The 16,010-nt window shown below is 37.9% G+C and overlaps 1 protein-coding gene across 1 annotated transcript in view; it reads right to left on the bottom strand.

Annotated features, from left to right (window-relative positions):
* The window catches only part of LOC129269425 (uncharacterized), a 64,790-nt gene that overhangs the window by 32,976 nt on the left and 15,804 nt on the right, over nt 1-16,010 (bottom strand). Inside the window, exons 12-23 of the mRNA XM_054906922.2 lie at nt 15,473-15,636; nt 13,604-13,831; nt 12,644-13,076; nt 12,166-12,356; nt 10,905-11,040; nt 9,867-10,004; nt 5,496-9,167; nt 4,707-4,869; nt 4,055-4,153; nt 2,697-2,896; nt 1,920-2,114; nt 709-839 (exon numbers count right to left, since the gene is read on the bottom strand). Of these exons, the coding sequence (XP_054762897.2) occupies nt 709-839; nt 1,920-2,114; nt 2,697-2,896; nt 4,055-4,153; nt 4,707-4,869; nt 5,496-9,167; nt 9,867-10,004; nt 10,905-11,040; nt 12,166-12,356; nt 12,644-13,076; nt 13,604-13,831; nt 15,473-15,636 (5,750 nt within the window). The remainder of the gene's footprint in view (nt 1-708; nt 840-1,919; nt 2,115-2,696; nt 2,897-4,054; nt 4,154-4,706; nt 4,870-5,495; nt 9,168-9,866; nt 10,005-10,904; nt 11,041-12,165; nt 12,357-12,643; nt 13,077-13,603; nt 13,832-15,472; nt 15,637-16,010) is intronic.

The following is a 16,010-nucleotide window of genomic DNA, read 5'->3' as shown; positions in this document are numbered from 1 at the left end:
ATGATATGAATGTCTTAATTGGATCTAAGCTTGATGATAATCCTTTATCACACACAGCATTCTCCATTCATTGTTTTAAACTGGGCAAATCAAATACATTCAATTCAATACAAAATTAAGAAAAATAAGTACTTTTCTTATTGACTAAATAGTACTAGTAGCCCATTTCGGTATTCAATTGATGACTTTGGCTGTGTAATTTACCTTAATTTTAAGTCCACTATTAAAGATGTTTCTTTTGGATCTTCATTAAACAGGTACAGATTTCTCATTGCAATTGTTCTGAGCTGCACACAATTTAATGTAGCATAATGGGTGAAAAACTTAAACTGAACTTGATTTTTTTAATGAAGAATATTGTCTGAAATTTAGCCCTTGAATGTATTTTTTACAATATAAACCTGGGTCTTGATATGCACAGTACTTGATTATTAAAGGCTACTCTGGAAAACAATTTCAATCATTCAGAAACTAAAACATTGATACCTTGGAATACTGTTTCTATCAAGCAAGTATAAAAATATGGTATCTTTGAAATACAATTAATTTCTCAATTTGACAATTCCTGTCATGAGTGACTTGTGTAGCTTGATGGGAACCACAGAGACTCTCAAAAATTTCGCTCTATGAATGACTTGTGCTAGATCTTTTATATATTTACTCATAGAGTCAAATTTTACGCAGCAGAACTCTGACACGGTAACTCACCTCTACCGTCAAGAGTAAGTCTGAAAATGATCCTATATAGTCTGTGACCCGAACCAGTAAGAAGACTTGAAAGTTATTCTCTTCATATCCTTGTGGGAACACGGTAGGTGTATCCATGAAAGCTCTCTCACCTGGTGAATTATGATATGTATTAATTTTTTAATGCATGGTCAAATAGAAATTATTGGCCCGTATTCTGCAGTCCGGTTTAATTTGGACCATGGTCTAACTCTGTTTAAAGATACGGGAAGGCAAAAGCATCAACATTTTGATTACATTGCATGTTTATATGTTTACTGTACTCTTTTCTAAGTCTCTGATGGTGAAGGCAACTATCTTATTTATCCTTCCCAAGAAAAATGTTTAGATACATTCAAACTCTTCTATTAGAGATCTATGCCACTATTGGCTATCCAATCCATTGTCAAACCACAACTTAAGACCAGATTTTACATTAAACCAGAAATCAGGGGGTGTTTCATGAAAGGACTTGTCGGACGTTTTATCCGAAAAGTCCCATTTTATCCGACAGTTACCATAGTAACAGTACCTCTTAGCCAATCAACATCAGAGAAAGATGTCAGATCTGACAACTTGTCGGATGAAAATGTTGATGAAACACTCCCCTGAATACTGACAAATTGCATTTATTCTATTCTTAGAAAATTAACTGTTATATTCCATTGACTATGATACTTTTTGTCCGATTCTGCCTGACAAAGGGAAGCAAACAGACATAAACATTTTACAAACTGATTTCTTCTTCGTGGTCAAATTTTTACAGAAAAAAACATGAGTAATGTCGATGTGGGATGCAACTGATTAACCATAATGCACAGGTACATGTATCTTTGTAAATAACAACCACATTTTGCTCTTTTACAGGAAATCAGACTTATGTTACTTTGGAATTGATGAGGTAAAATTTAGTGTGGAGCATTAATCATAATAAAATAGAGTTTTTTGTTTTTCTCTAATGTTTTCACTCGATAGCACTGACATATTTAGTCATAACACATTATATATTCAGAGTACAGATACATGTATGCATGAAATATATATTGTTATGCACATGTTCTTGAATAAGAGTGCACTGAACTGTGTAATATTATCTTGGTAGTCAGGTGGTACAAATAGACCAGTAATCCTTCTAGATAGGTGGTTTTTAAAGCAGCATTGACTGCACAATGAAAGAAAGATGTTTAAAGTACCATTATATAACCAGGTCCATGATTCCGATTCCTGTAGCCTTTGAGCATAGCGATAGTTGAGAGGCATGTCTGGGTCGGTCCAATCCTGGCATTCGATGTTGAATTCTGTCTCCAGGGCCGTACCGTTCGGCGGGACAGCAGAGCAGTTTCCAATGACCGGACGCTCGTTGGTGATGAAATCATAAGAAGCGAGACCTGTGTTTCAATAAGAAAAGATGATGGTGATATGAGACACAAAGATAAGTAATTGATCATAAAGTTGATTGGTACGATTGATTGCACATGAATGCACTTTTCTTGTGTTCTGAAAGCAGTGACAAATTAGGTAAAGATAGCAAACTACATAGTTATCTCAATTACATTACTGCCCTTAATTCATACTTAAACAGACCAAATATTTGCAACAGGAAGAGTTCTAGTGAGCATATATTCAGTATGAATCCAAAAACAAAGCAATGCAAAGTTATACTAGTTTTAAGTCTTCGGGCCACAAAGCTTAGCAATCATCATAGAGGACTATCTTTACAATTGATTGCATTGACCACAATGTACAATCAATCGTGAAAATCAAGTGTACAATCAATCGCTAACCTTTGTGTAACGGGACACAGATACAATGTAGTTGCTGAAGGTAAAGAATTTCAAAACACTAATTTCTTGTAGAAAGATATCATCCGGTGTGGTTTATTGACCAATTACCCCATTAGAGAAATGAACATTCTCTTATCCTTAAAATTCAAAAAGACAATATTAAGACAGGAAAAAAAGAACCCATACCATAGTTTTGCAGTGAAGGAGTTCTGGCAGCGTAGACTCTTATTCTGTAAGTAGACTGGTCCTCAAAGGGACCCGCGTCGATAGCAATGTTTGCGTTTGAATCTCCCGTACCAGCGAATTGCAGCCATCTTGTCTTTGGGACGATGACAAATTCATTTTCCAGCGACACAGGATTGAATTCTTGTTTGAAGATTTCCCATCTATTCACAATAAGAGAATCAAACAAAGTATTTTTTACTTTCTTTCATGGATTTAACAACATCAAATTTAGAGATCTCTTTATACATTTTCAAAAATAATGTACTAATTCAGAGTAAAACTAGCATATCACAATGTTGGAAACATACATTCATATACAGAAGATAAAGCGGGCTTGTAATACGAAGCTTAGAAATTAGTAGGCTGATGATATGATGGACTGCATTGATCCAATATATGCGATTAACCAGCAAATCAACTGAGTGATTTATAAGATAGCTTTGTCTTACAAGTCATGAACCTGTGGTCTGTACACGCAAACTCAAAGCCCTATACTCACAAGGAGTAGTATTCTAAATCAATGTACTAATTATGGGTATCTCTTACAGTAGATGTTCAATTTATCATCAGCACTGGATATCAAAACGTATATTTCCCCAAAACATCTCTGGTACAGAGTAATTTCGAACTGCATAAGTTTAACGATAAATGTATTCATAATACAGTCCATTAACATTTCAATAGATGAATTTCATTTGATAGTTTCGAGAGAGAAATTCTCTGAAATCAAGGAGACTTGTTACCACATGAGCGTGCATCTAAATCTAGTAAAATTGAAATTCTGACATTGGGTAAAGTAAATCAGACAGTGAGTGTGGATGTGTTCGTGTGTTGTTATTGCTTGGTAAAAAATACATGTATTAGTACAAGCAGAATGCCATGCTTATTTTGGTAATCACCCAATAAATACACTACTACTACTACTACTACTACTACTTCTACTACTACTACTTCTACTTCTACTACTACTACTACTACTACTACTACTACTACTACTACTACTACTACTACTTCTACTACTTCTACTACTACTACTACTACTACTACTACTACTACTACTACTACTACTACTAAATACTAATACTACCAATTTTAGGGCATGGATTGAAATTAGCCTATGTTGTCTTGAATTCCATGAACATTGGAGCGCTTCCAGGGCTCTTTATCTAGCACGGCTGTCCTCAGTTCACTAATGATATCAAGACCTGTTTCTGAGTTTATTTGGTGATTTTGTTGGATTCTGCTCAAACTCAGATTGTGATCACCATAAAAGATGCAAATCTCATTTGAATTTAGATGTAGAAGGATTGTCATCTTACCGATAATACAGAATTTGCCCTCTCCTAGCATCTAAGTCTGCAGACTCCAGGGCAAAGCGACTTGTTGGATTCAACTTTGTCTTACAGTTGGTACGGCAACTATATAAACAGAAAGAAAATAGAGCCACATAGGCAAAGATTTGGGTGAAATAAACACATGATTGTTTATTTTTTAAGGGAAACTCCTGTTCTGGGAAAGATGAATAAAATGTAAGTAATCGAAATCATTTCAAGTTATTAAGGAGGAATAATGCTAACATGGTCCACTGTGGTGCAGAGGATTGCTTCTCAGCATTCAAACTATAAACCATAACAGTTTAAAAATTCAGACTGAATATTTTATGAATTTATTTATTTTGCATATTTATAAAGTACCAAAAAAATATAGTCCCATCTATGTATATCCGAGTACAGTGCCTGTGATTCTCAGCAGGCTTGCGTCAATTTATCATCATTCTCAACAAGGCACTGGCTCAGTCAGCATCATGTATGTCTATTCACACTTATTAATGAATGGTCAGCAGTTAAGGGCTTTTAAAATTGGCCATACACGTAGATCAATTTCCATCACTCATAAAACATTTCATTGTACGCTCTTATGAGATGGAGAAAAGTTAAAGATGCCATGAAATGGGAAGGACTGCAATCTTACGTGATAGCCATCTTGGGTGGGTTGCCGCTAGCAACCTGCATCTCCTGCGTCGCGACTGCCATACGATCTCCTTTGAAGATGATCAGCTTCAGGAAGTAGGTCATGTTTTCATGCATGTAGAACGTATCAAGAGTGAAAGAGCCATCAGTGAAGTTCAGTATACCTGGAAAACAAAGCAGATGCAAATCAAATCATGAATGCAATGGGAAAGCTACACAAACACTCCTGTAGTAGGAATTATGCTAACATTAATCATAACTTGCAAGTAATTGCAATTTACACACAAATATTGAGATAATTGACTTATTCATTACTGGTGAAATGCAAAGTTTTTGTCAAGCAAGCTTACCCTACTTCCATAATACATTTACCAGTACTTGGGGTTTGCAATGATTACATACAGTTGCACCCATTTTTTAATGTATTTTGGCAAGGGACTTAAACGGTATTAACTAGGTGCATGGATAATCAATCAACTGAAAAGGGTAATCATATCCAAGGTTCCTTTGTATCGCATACAGGGTATTAGATAATGTGTTGTGCACTTTGCAAGAACTAAAAATTACTTCTCTATTTATTAGAACTAAAAAAATCTTGTCTAAAGTTATTTATTTCAATTTCTTCCTTTGAGCAATATTATCTTTTTAGATGATCAATCACTACACAGCATTTATATGCATTTTGTAATATTGAAGAAATAAGAGTAAAATTGTGAGGGAATATCTTGCTTCTGCTCGTAAATGGAACTTAACTTTATCAAAACAGGATAAGCAATTTATCTCAACTTACTTCCGATTCCTCCTCTGTCGAATCCAAATCTACCAAAGCACCCTCCATAGTCATTTGGTTCTACAATATATGGATCTTTGGCATTGTAACCCTCATTGAGCAATTTGGTGTAATCGTCATTCCATTCCTGGAAAGCCTCATGCTCTCTTCTACACATCCAGACATATCGAATACCAGTCTTATCACTTGGATCTACATCAGGGTCTACAGTCCCTGAAAGGCCATCCATATAAACCTTGTCGTTCCATCGGACACGGATCTCCGACCCTCCGGTGATTCTCGCTATGAGAGGTGTAGCTTTCACACGGATTCTGGTCTTATCAATTGTCTCCACACCACGTTCACCATACATAGAAACGTTGAGCTGGAAAGCATAAAGTCCATACGGAAGGACAAACTTCTTGATGGCTAATTCTCTCTGGGTGTATCCCGACATGACAGAGTCCCCAAGATCGTAGATCTCTTCCTCGCTTCCGTCATCATTGACTTCAAATGCTCGCCAGGTGTAGTAAGCGTATTTGACCGATGTGCAGTTGATTTTCACCTTAGCATAGACGGTTACATCCTTTGAGGCATAGTACTCCCTGTTACCATCATCATCACAGAAAGGATAGTACTGGTTGCAACCGTTCTGTTCAGCCACATTTACTTCTGGATAGTAGCAAGGTGCCTTGGTGACAGCAGTTGGTATAGAAACAGTTTGAGTAGAAACCATGTTATGAGCAACAACCGTGATGCGATATTTGTTGACAGACTGAAACACATTGGTGAGTGTGATATTGGGATCCTGTCCACTGAACAGAAGACCTTCAAGGTACACATTGCTGACTTCCTCAAAGCGTAAGAACTCATCCTTGAACTCTAGTGGATAGCGTGCCTCACAGGTTTGCCGATGGCCCCAGAATGCAAGGTGATTAAAGTCCGATGTGACATCTTTGAAGTCCACAAAATAGCACACATCCGTGCCAACATTTCCTGTGTCTAGCTCAAACTCAATGGTGGTATTTCTTGACCGTGGACCGTGATCAGACAACACAAGATCTTCAATACTCCTCTGAATGACTACAGTCTTAGAGACTTCCACCCAGTGAACAGGGTTAGAGACATTCAGTGTTATGGTGTACACACCACGCTGGGCGTACCACCAGATTGCATAAGGTTCTCTGGTTTGAAGGACATAGGGCGGTCTTGTTGTTGGAACCTCAGTTGTCGCAGGTGTGGTAGTAGACGGAGGTTCTGTAGGCGCTTTTGTTGGTAACGGATCTGGACACAACATTACATCCAGAGACACATTCTCCTTTATAAAATGTCTACCTATCCAGGTTAGTACTTCAGAATTCAGACAGTTTGATTCACCAACCAAGTCAATGAACATCTCCAACATGATTGTGGCATTCTCACTCATGAAATAAGTGTAATTTGACACAAAGAACCAAGTATCATTTCTTGCTGTTTCGTTGAAACCTTCGCAGTTGTACTTTTGACTCTTTACGATGGCGGCAGTGCAGTTCTCATCTAATGCATAATGGGGTGTAGGAGTAGGACCTGCTGTTGTGGTAGGAGCAGGTGTTGTTGTTGTACAGCTCTCACTACTGTTTCCATCATTGGTACAGTTAACAGTAGGTGGTGGTGATGTTGGTGCTGATGTTACTGCTGGTGTTACAGGAGGAGGGGTGAGGATGATGGAGCCACCAGAACAGGCCAGCAGATCATCATCCCTGGCATCCAAACGATCTAACACCAATTGTACCCAATCTTCAAGAATGAAAGTGCAATTTACAGGTTCTTCTGTTGTGGTCATTAATGGGGTAGTCGTTCCAGATGGTGTAACGGTCTGAGTCTGTGTACTTGGAGCTTCAGTGGTTGGATCAGGTACATGGAAGGTATCACCGAAGTCCCAGGTGTAGGTCAGGTCTGTTCCTGAGGCATGCGTTGCTTTGACAATAATTGCATCCTCCAATGGGAAGTAATTCATCAGGGTACCAAATCCTTCCTGGTCATTCTCTGTGTCATTGCCAAACAGGTAGTCACCATCAATAATCAACTCATTGTAGCTGACTTCCTTTTGTAGCTGAGTGACAGTCTCATAAATATAAATGGTGAAGACATGGGTCTTGTCACTCACAAGATTCCACATGCGAATGGTAACATTGTACTGTCCCCATTCGTCAAAGTCATGTTCCACGGTCAGGATATGGTTGGTAGAGTCTGTGTTCCTGCTACGGACAGCTCCATTCTGAGTTAGCGACTTCTCATCCTGAATTGACCCATCACCCCAGTCGACTGTGTAGTAGCCGGTCGTAGGAAAGGGTAAATCCTTAGCTTGGTACAGGTGAAAGGGAACTGAGCTGTATTTATCTTCAACCCAGAGTCTGTTCAGCCTCCGTCCAATCCACTCAAATCCCTTCACTGGGTACTGGACAACGACAGGATCTGAACTCAGAGAGTAAGTTTCACTGCCCAAGAGATTGGTTGCTATCACCGAAACTGGGTAGATTCCTGGCTCTCGATACTTATGATTACGAGTGCGCTTCCCTCCAATGTCAATGTCTACAATGCTCCCATCCTTGAAGTCCCACTCCCAGGTTACTCTTGAACCCCAGCTGATGGAAGCTGTAATTTCTGCATGCTCTCCTACACGGATATGAGGCTTTGGACAAACAAGCACCAGGTCCAGGATCGGTTTTTCCATCTCTATGTCAGCCTCAAAAATCATGAAGCTCACAAGGTTGGAGATGTTGATGTACACAGAATAAGGACCCATCTTGGCAAGTGGCATATGCTGCTGAACTGGGTTGTATTCAGCAATGGGAAAGTCCTCTACAGGCTTGATCTTGTGAGTGAACTCATACGCCACATTTGCATCAGTTGGAGGAGTGCTCTGGTCACCGGTGTACTCGTATTCAAAAAGGATTGTACCAATATCCTGGTATGGAATCACACCAGGGGAATGGAAAGTCATCTCCACATTTTCTACAGGGTTCTGCACTTTAATCAATATCCACACCAGCTCGTCACTAACAGCGCTTGTACAGTGGATCGTGACGTTGTAATCTGCTGCAACATCATAAGAATGCCACTCAAGGTACTGGTCACTCCAGCTACGCCTCATTTCAATTTCGGTATAGGTATTTGATTCACCATCATCAAAGTCCATGACCATGGTCAGGTCAGAGCCTACCTTCATGTCAAAGGCTATTGATATCGAATCATGAGGCATTATATACATTTCTGAGACCCACATCATCAAGTCCTTGATGGCATATTCCACTTGGACGGTTACAACGTCAGTGAAGGGTCCACTGACCAAGTTCAAGGTGGTCAAGGATAAGTCGTAGAATCCACGATCGCTGTATTTATCCGGTGGGATAACAATGTAGCCTTCCCCTATGGCATCGTTCATGTAGTACAGTGAAGCATTAGTCAGATCAAGGACATTGTCTGCAAAATCACCAGAGAACGACAGGTTGGTTCCAGTGTCAAACAGAACACCGATAAGAGATGACTCCCCAAACTTGAGCGGGGGCGGTTCAACTAGACGGAAGTTTGTAATTTCTATCTGTACAACAGCGGTAGTATTGATAGTGGCCCAGCTGACTCTGTTAGATGCGTTGATGGTCACAGGATAGTAGCCAATTGATTCATAGATGGTCACCACACTTGCAGTTAAACCTAGAACAAAAGAAAAACAGATATAACCTCTATACAATATATACTGCATTTAATGCAATGGGTGATTTAAAGTTTGGTGTTGAAAGCTGGTGTTGGTGTAAAACAAATACCATTGACCAGCCACAACACCTAATGTGAAATGTGGCTGGTGTTGGGGATGTCAGTCAGTATCATGTTAAATAACACAAGCTCAATTTAGTAGCCTTAATCATACTCTCCACGCCAACACCAAAATATGGCTATTGTTGGGAATGGAGTCAGTCAGTATTGAGCTTCCAATAACATAACTGGTATGATTTTCTAATCCTAGTCAGTATTATAGCTCAGTTCAACACCATTATTAAAACTCTCAACACTTACACAAAAAACATCTCTGTACCTAAAAACCCAAATGTGAGAGTAAACACATTCTGGTACTAGGGTTCATAGAATAAGAGCTTCATTCTTATTCTCAAATCTGATGAGCAGTTAGGGTCAATGGGAAAAGATTTCGACAAAATTTTGTCCAGTTCTATGATTTTTGTGTGGCAATCATATTGTCATGCAATAACATGAAAATTATTTCCTGCAATTCCTCGCTGAAATATCGCACTCAAAAGATAAAATAAACAGATAGATGTTCCAAGTTACTTTGTTGTACAACTACGACAAGAGTTTAAAAGATAATAAATACAAATAAAGTAAGTACACAATCAATACCTTCATGTATGGCTTCCATGCGATCCTCCAGTCCATAGTTAGGAATCAAGGCAGACACGTTGAGTTCCTCATCATGCTTCAAGAAGAATGTAGGCACTATACCATCTCCGATGTTGATTTCAAAAGTCACATTGGTGCCTGAACAGATTCAGATCAACAAAGAGTATAGTTTGTTTCAATTTATTATGAAAATGACGAGTAAAATGGTGATCATTACCAAATAAACAGAAAAGATTGTGCATAGCCTTCTTGTGAAAAATACACATTCCTAATTCATGACCTCAATCACATGATAAAGATGAAGTATGGAGTATAGCCTGAACTGAAGAACATCTAGATTCAGGGAACTATAAAGAAAATTGGTTGTTATAAAATTCTTTTAATTATACTGACATCTTCAAAAGACTAATGTGAATTTTGATTTATTTGATAGTAATTCCCGATGTAAACTTTATAATCATGTCAACTGGATTTTAATGATAAAGAATGGTTTCATAACCAATTCTAAATGCTTTTTCAATAAGGAAATAAAATTAATATTGGGTCTTTTAATTGGAATGACAATTTGGCACATCCATCTCAGACAAACTGAGGATGCATCAAGTACCAGGTGCCATTTTCATAAAAAGTTAAAACTTTGGTGACTTTGCCATTACAGCAAATACCATGGTAACAGGCCTCAGCTGCAAATCACAATCAAGGTTTCCATGGGACATGTGGTTACCACAATTACAAAGTTATGGCAGTTGACTGTTGTACGTCTTTATGAAACAGGCCATACATGTGAAATCATTCTCTAGATATCAAACAGTCCAGTTGGTTTGATTAATGCTTCATTGTAACTGAATACTCACAGATATGACTTTATAGCATCTGGGTCCCATTTCATAAAACTAGTTGTAAAAACACATTTACAATAACAGTTATACGCTACTGAAATCCTTCAATCTGATTAGTTAATAATAATCTTGTTATAGAAATTGTGCATTTTTTATTATAACAAGTCTTTGTGAAACAGGATCCTGGCATACGGCATACCTTCGAACATTCCAAAATTGATGACAGATTCAGCACCAAACTTCTTTGGTGTGACAGGGTAGTCATCCCAGGTGGTCGCTGGAACAGAGTCCTTCCATTCAAACTGCTTTACAGTGTCTTGAAGGACAATGAATTTCTGTTGGAACCAAAAAAAATAATAATAATTAATCTTTTTTGTTTTATGATTAATAACAAAAGCAAAATAACATAAGGTGTTGAAGACATGATGTACATGTACATAAATGTTTGTAATTATTTGTTAAAATTTGGTATCTGCATGAATTAAATCAGAGACACTGCTCGCTTGAATTTTAATATCTGAGAGTTTGCAACCATGTGGAGTTCATAAAGAAATTAACTCATATTAAAAAGTGAAAATAATTTTTAAAATTGGGAGAAAATCTTTATTCTTTTGTGTCAAATTTGGCCAGGAAGAAGATAACAATTTGTCAAATGAAAAAAAAAAATTATCAAGTGTCGCTAAGGCGAGCACATAATACGCCCGCCTGTAACGCGGAAAATGGAGTTATTGGTGAAGCAAGAAAAGTGGAAGGTTGGCGACTTCACCTTTGACCTTCTGACCTCAAAATCGATAGAATTCCTGGGATCTATGCTAGTATAATACACACTGAATTATATGAGCCTAGGTTAAGTTAATCTAAAGTTATGTTTACAAGGACTGCAGAAGGGTAAGATGAAAAAAGTCACTGTAGACTTGACCTTTTGACCTCAAAATAAATAGGCTTCCTAAGATCCATGCTAGTATCACACACACCAAATTATATTATATAACCTACATGTAGGTTAAGTCAAACTGAAGTTATCGTGTTTACAAGGAAAAGTTTACGAACGGACGGACACCAAGCGTGATACCATATGTCCCGTCTCAGACAGGCATATAAAAAGTCAATTGTGGTTGATATGTCCCTTGTTTCATTTGACAAAGTAAGGCAGTAAATCTTTATTATTTACATCTAACTTTGACCAACTTGTCAGACTCACCCTTGCTGATTCTTCACTATATACCTATTCAAAGGTATAGGTGTAGAGTGTAAATGCAAGCTGATTTTATGCCGTTCACAGAACATAAATTTCATGAGAAAGTTTACAGTGTATAGATGTGAGAGTGAGTCTGAATACGATATTTGCCCGAAATAATATTCTGTAATTCAAAGGACTGACACAGCCATTTGTGCAGCACTGAGGTTGAGAAATTACTCATCGCGCTGGATTACTTCTGACACAAGTATTCTTCACTTACTTCAGCAATGACTCGACTGATATCATTGTAAGCAATGACAGTGATGTTATAAACTCCATCATCATTCCATGTGTACTTGATGGTTGTATTCCTGGTAAAGATCTCATCTCCATTCCCTAGTAGCCACAAGTACCTGACTTCAGTACCTGGGTGAGGTTCCACACTCAACGTCTCCTCCACAGTCGTTATAGCTATAAAATAACAGAAAGAAAAAGTTAATGAGAGTGCATCTAAATGAATACATGCACACTGTTCAGGGCCAATAAGACAGCTGTTTCCAATCAATGACAAACTCTAAATATCCAAACAACTGACCAGTAACAATCAGAATTGTTCTTTCAAATTCTATCTAAATCTTTCAGCCATAACTTTGTAATCCTTCCCTTGAATTATCTTACACAGTGAGTGCCACTGATACAGGATAAAAGAGAATATACATTCAAGATTTGTTATTGGAATGGAGGATGGAAGCACTCACCGAGTTCGGTTGCGACAATGACCACATCCTTGATGACATGTTGTACCTTGAGGGTCTGGTTATCGCTCACCCAGTCAGAGAGAGTGTTATTGACCCTCAATCTGACCTCTCTACGGTTGGTCTCCTCCGAGTAGTTATGATACACATGCAGCATGGATGGGCGCACCACGTGAGCCTTCAGGGCGTGCTTGTACGCATGAGCAGATGCACCCGAAGACTGGTAGACGATGTAGCTTCCGGAGAGACGGCTACCGTAGTTGGCAGTTGTGGGGAGGATTTCATAACCATCAACCTCAGCATCGGCATCGACATAGGCAAGTTTCCCTTGATTGGAATTATACCAACCAATGATGTCGCCCTCTTTGACCTCAACATAGTCTGCCGGATCCAATTTGATGAAGTTGCGTCCAGTTTCAGTGATGCTGTAAGTATACTGTAAGGAGGCAGGCAGAAAAAAGACTTGATAATAATCCTTATGGTGGTTCTTGTTGCCGTACCTGACTTCTCAAAGTACATGCGGATATTTTTAAATTACACTGCATTTTTGAGCCACATTGCAATCTACAGTGGTGAATCATATCAAGTTTAGTATTTATTCTGCTAGAAAACATTTCTAAATAACTCACCTGTACATAAAAAAACAGATCAATATGAAGTGGACAATTTTATTCAAATAGCCAAAAGAATAGTAGTAATTGCAAGGAAATTTGCTCTTTGGTCAAATATCCCTTGAATCATAGAAGTAATTTGTGAGATGAAGAAGTGGCATATTGTACTTCACTTCCTAAATAATATGGTTAAAATCAACACCCCCTAAAAAGGGAACCAACCAAATTTTTAAATATTACTAGTAAGTGAATTATACATTTCTTCACCAAATACACATATAATGTGCACTGTCTTCATGTTCTTGTTGTTAATTATTCATAGTTTGAATCTTTTTCCCCTTGTAATACTCACTTCCGAAACAAAATCATAGTCGAGTTGAAGACTAGTGTACACTGTCTCGCCAGCCAACATATTGTCAGAGTTCTGGATGCAGTCACGGGCCGCGAAACTGTAGCGCCCGGTGTCTCCACAACTCTTTGCAAAGATACTATCATGGTCCTGGCAGTTCATCCAATGTTTGATGCAGGTGAAGGTACGTAGGCAGAATGCATACGTGTCATCGCATTTTGGGCGGTATACCTGTATTTGGAAGAAGAAATTTAACCAATAGGCCTATATTATGAGTCTTATCCAAATTTACAATTCTGGGTATTTTTATCATACTTTTTAAAATCAAATTCGAGGCAAAGCTCATACAAGTCTTCATACTAATTTAATTCACTCCCATTCAATTCAAATGCTAAAACAAATCTTAAGGATACAAAACAAATACCATGATGTTTACAAGGCCAGTGTACAAACTATAAGCCTAACCTTTAAAAAAAAATAACAGATTTCTTTCAAGCTGCTTTCTAATGTTTTCAGATTAATTTGAAAAAGAAAATGTGCTAAATCATGAAATACAAACTCATATGCACTCTTTCAAAGTTTCAGCATTTTTGTTCTTATTATAAAATGATTGGAGTCACAGCCACTGTACCAGATCAGCTCAGGGCCCCGTCTTACAAAGAATTACGATTGATCCAATCAATCTCAACTATTTGGAAATCCATCAGTCATAATTTTTCTTCAGAAAATTTGCACATTGTACTTTTTGAAGAAAGAGAAGCACAAATAATTGTCAAGAAAACGATGAATCTATGAATATACATATCTAGAAAATAACATGAATAATCTTGCATTTCAGATGTTGATGTTGCTGGCCGGCTTTCCATAGTTGTGGTTGATTTGATCAATCGCACACTTTGTAAGACATGCAAGAAGGGGCCCAGCTCAATTTTATTGAATCTCATACTCATGATCGATTGCCGGCATCAGCAGGGAGACAAGACAATGTCATGGCTTCAAGTTCATGCACACACATTTGCAGGTGTGAGCCAAGTCGAATCTCAGTCGACAGTCCATAATAATCACCATCAACATGATCAATATCAATTACAAGCCACTCCCATCCCTGGTGGATACAATTACAATAAGGGCCCTAACGAGTAACGTTACTTCTTGCCTCTTGGCCACTCCTCGGGCTCGGTGCACCCTGCACCACCGGTCCACCGCGGTAGCGCCGGAGCGGTCACGTGCATGCGTGCCAAGGCAAGGCGAAGAGCGAGAAGCTCTCCACAACAGTCGACGCTCTGCACGAAGTGTTGCCTACGTCGCGAAGTCGGAGTTGATGCGAATTAACATTGGATAAAGAGCATTATTTGCTTCGAATTTATGGTCCCAAATACTGTAGTCAACAGTCAAATAACACTCTGATTGTGTCTGTACATGCAGAATAATGATTCATCTACATCTCACAATGAGGCTTTAAGAAACCATGATAATTTTACACACAGATTCTCAAACGAGACCGCCAAAGAAATCTCCTCTCACTCAGTTAGTTTCGAATTCATTAATTCATAATAATTGGGACACAATAATTATTTCCCCCTTTTCTTCAAATAATGGTACATTTAGTTTTTCAATAATACATCGTATATCTAATCTAATTTTCAAATATATTTGCTTTTTCCAAGGTCTATCATGAATTAATATTTTAGAATCATAACCCAACTCATCAAAAATCGTAACATTTCTTGCCTGAATAAAGACTAGAATTATTTATAGAACGGGAATTTCCCTTACAGTGTTTACAAACAGAGGTGCCCCGTGACCAAAAGATTAGGCCAATCAAAAGCGCAGGCTCACATTCAACTTTCTAGTACGAAAATATACCGGTACCTGTAAATAAATAGTTCCAGTAGAAATGGCGTCGAATTCCCAAGCAACCAGGTAGCCATCTCGTTTGAAGTAATGATTGGGTTTTAGGAAGACACGGCTTGTTGGTTGATTATTCAGGTCGATATTGTGTTCAACCATGTCCCCGTAAGACAGCGTTTCAGCATCTAATTAAAAGACATATATTTTTAATGTTATGTTTTACTTTGTTGCAGCACTTCTCTGTTGGATCTTGTAAATGGTAACTAATATTTAAAAACCATCATAGTCACCTAATTTAAACTCACCTTTTAAAAATGGATCGCCCGTTATAATATCACAATGGGAAAAATGAAATCTAAAACTGAAACTGATACCAAGTCCGACAAAGAGTATATTGCTTAATGATTGTAATAAACCATTAATTAAAATTCTTCCTGTGAAAATTAAGCAAATCAAATGTTAGCAAAATGGAAATTTAAATCTTGAATTTCTTTCAAAGTTTTATTGATGTTGAAAAATGCAATGAAAGAAATATGATACATATATTTAAAAAACTACA

This window comes from Lytechinus pictus, chromosome 10, assembly GCF_037042905.1.
Source record: "Lytechinus pictus isolate F3 Inbred chromosome 10, Lp3.0, whole genome shotgun sequence".
NCBI lineage: Eukaryota > Metazoa > Echinodermata > Echinoidea > Temnopleuroida > Toxopneustidae > Lytechinus > Lytechinus pictus.
This window is presented reverse-complemented; position numbering and strand designations above follow the sequence as displayed.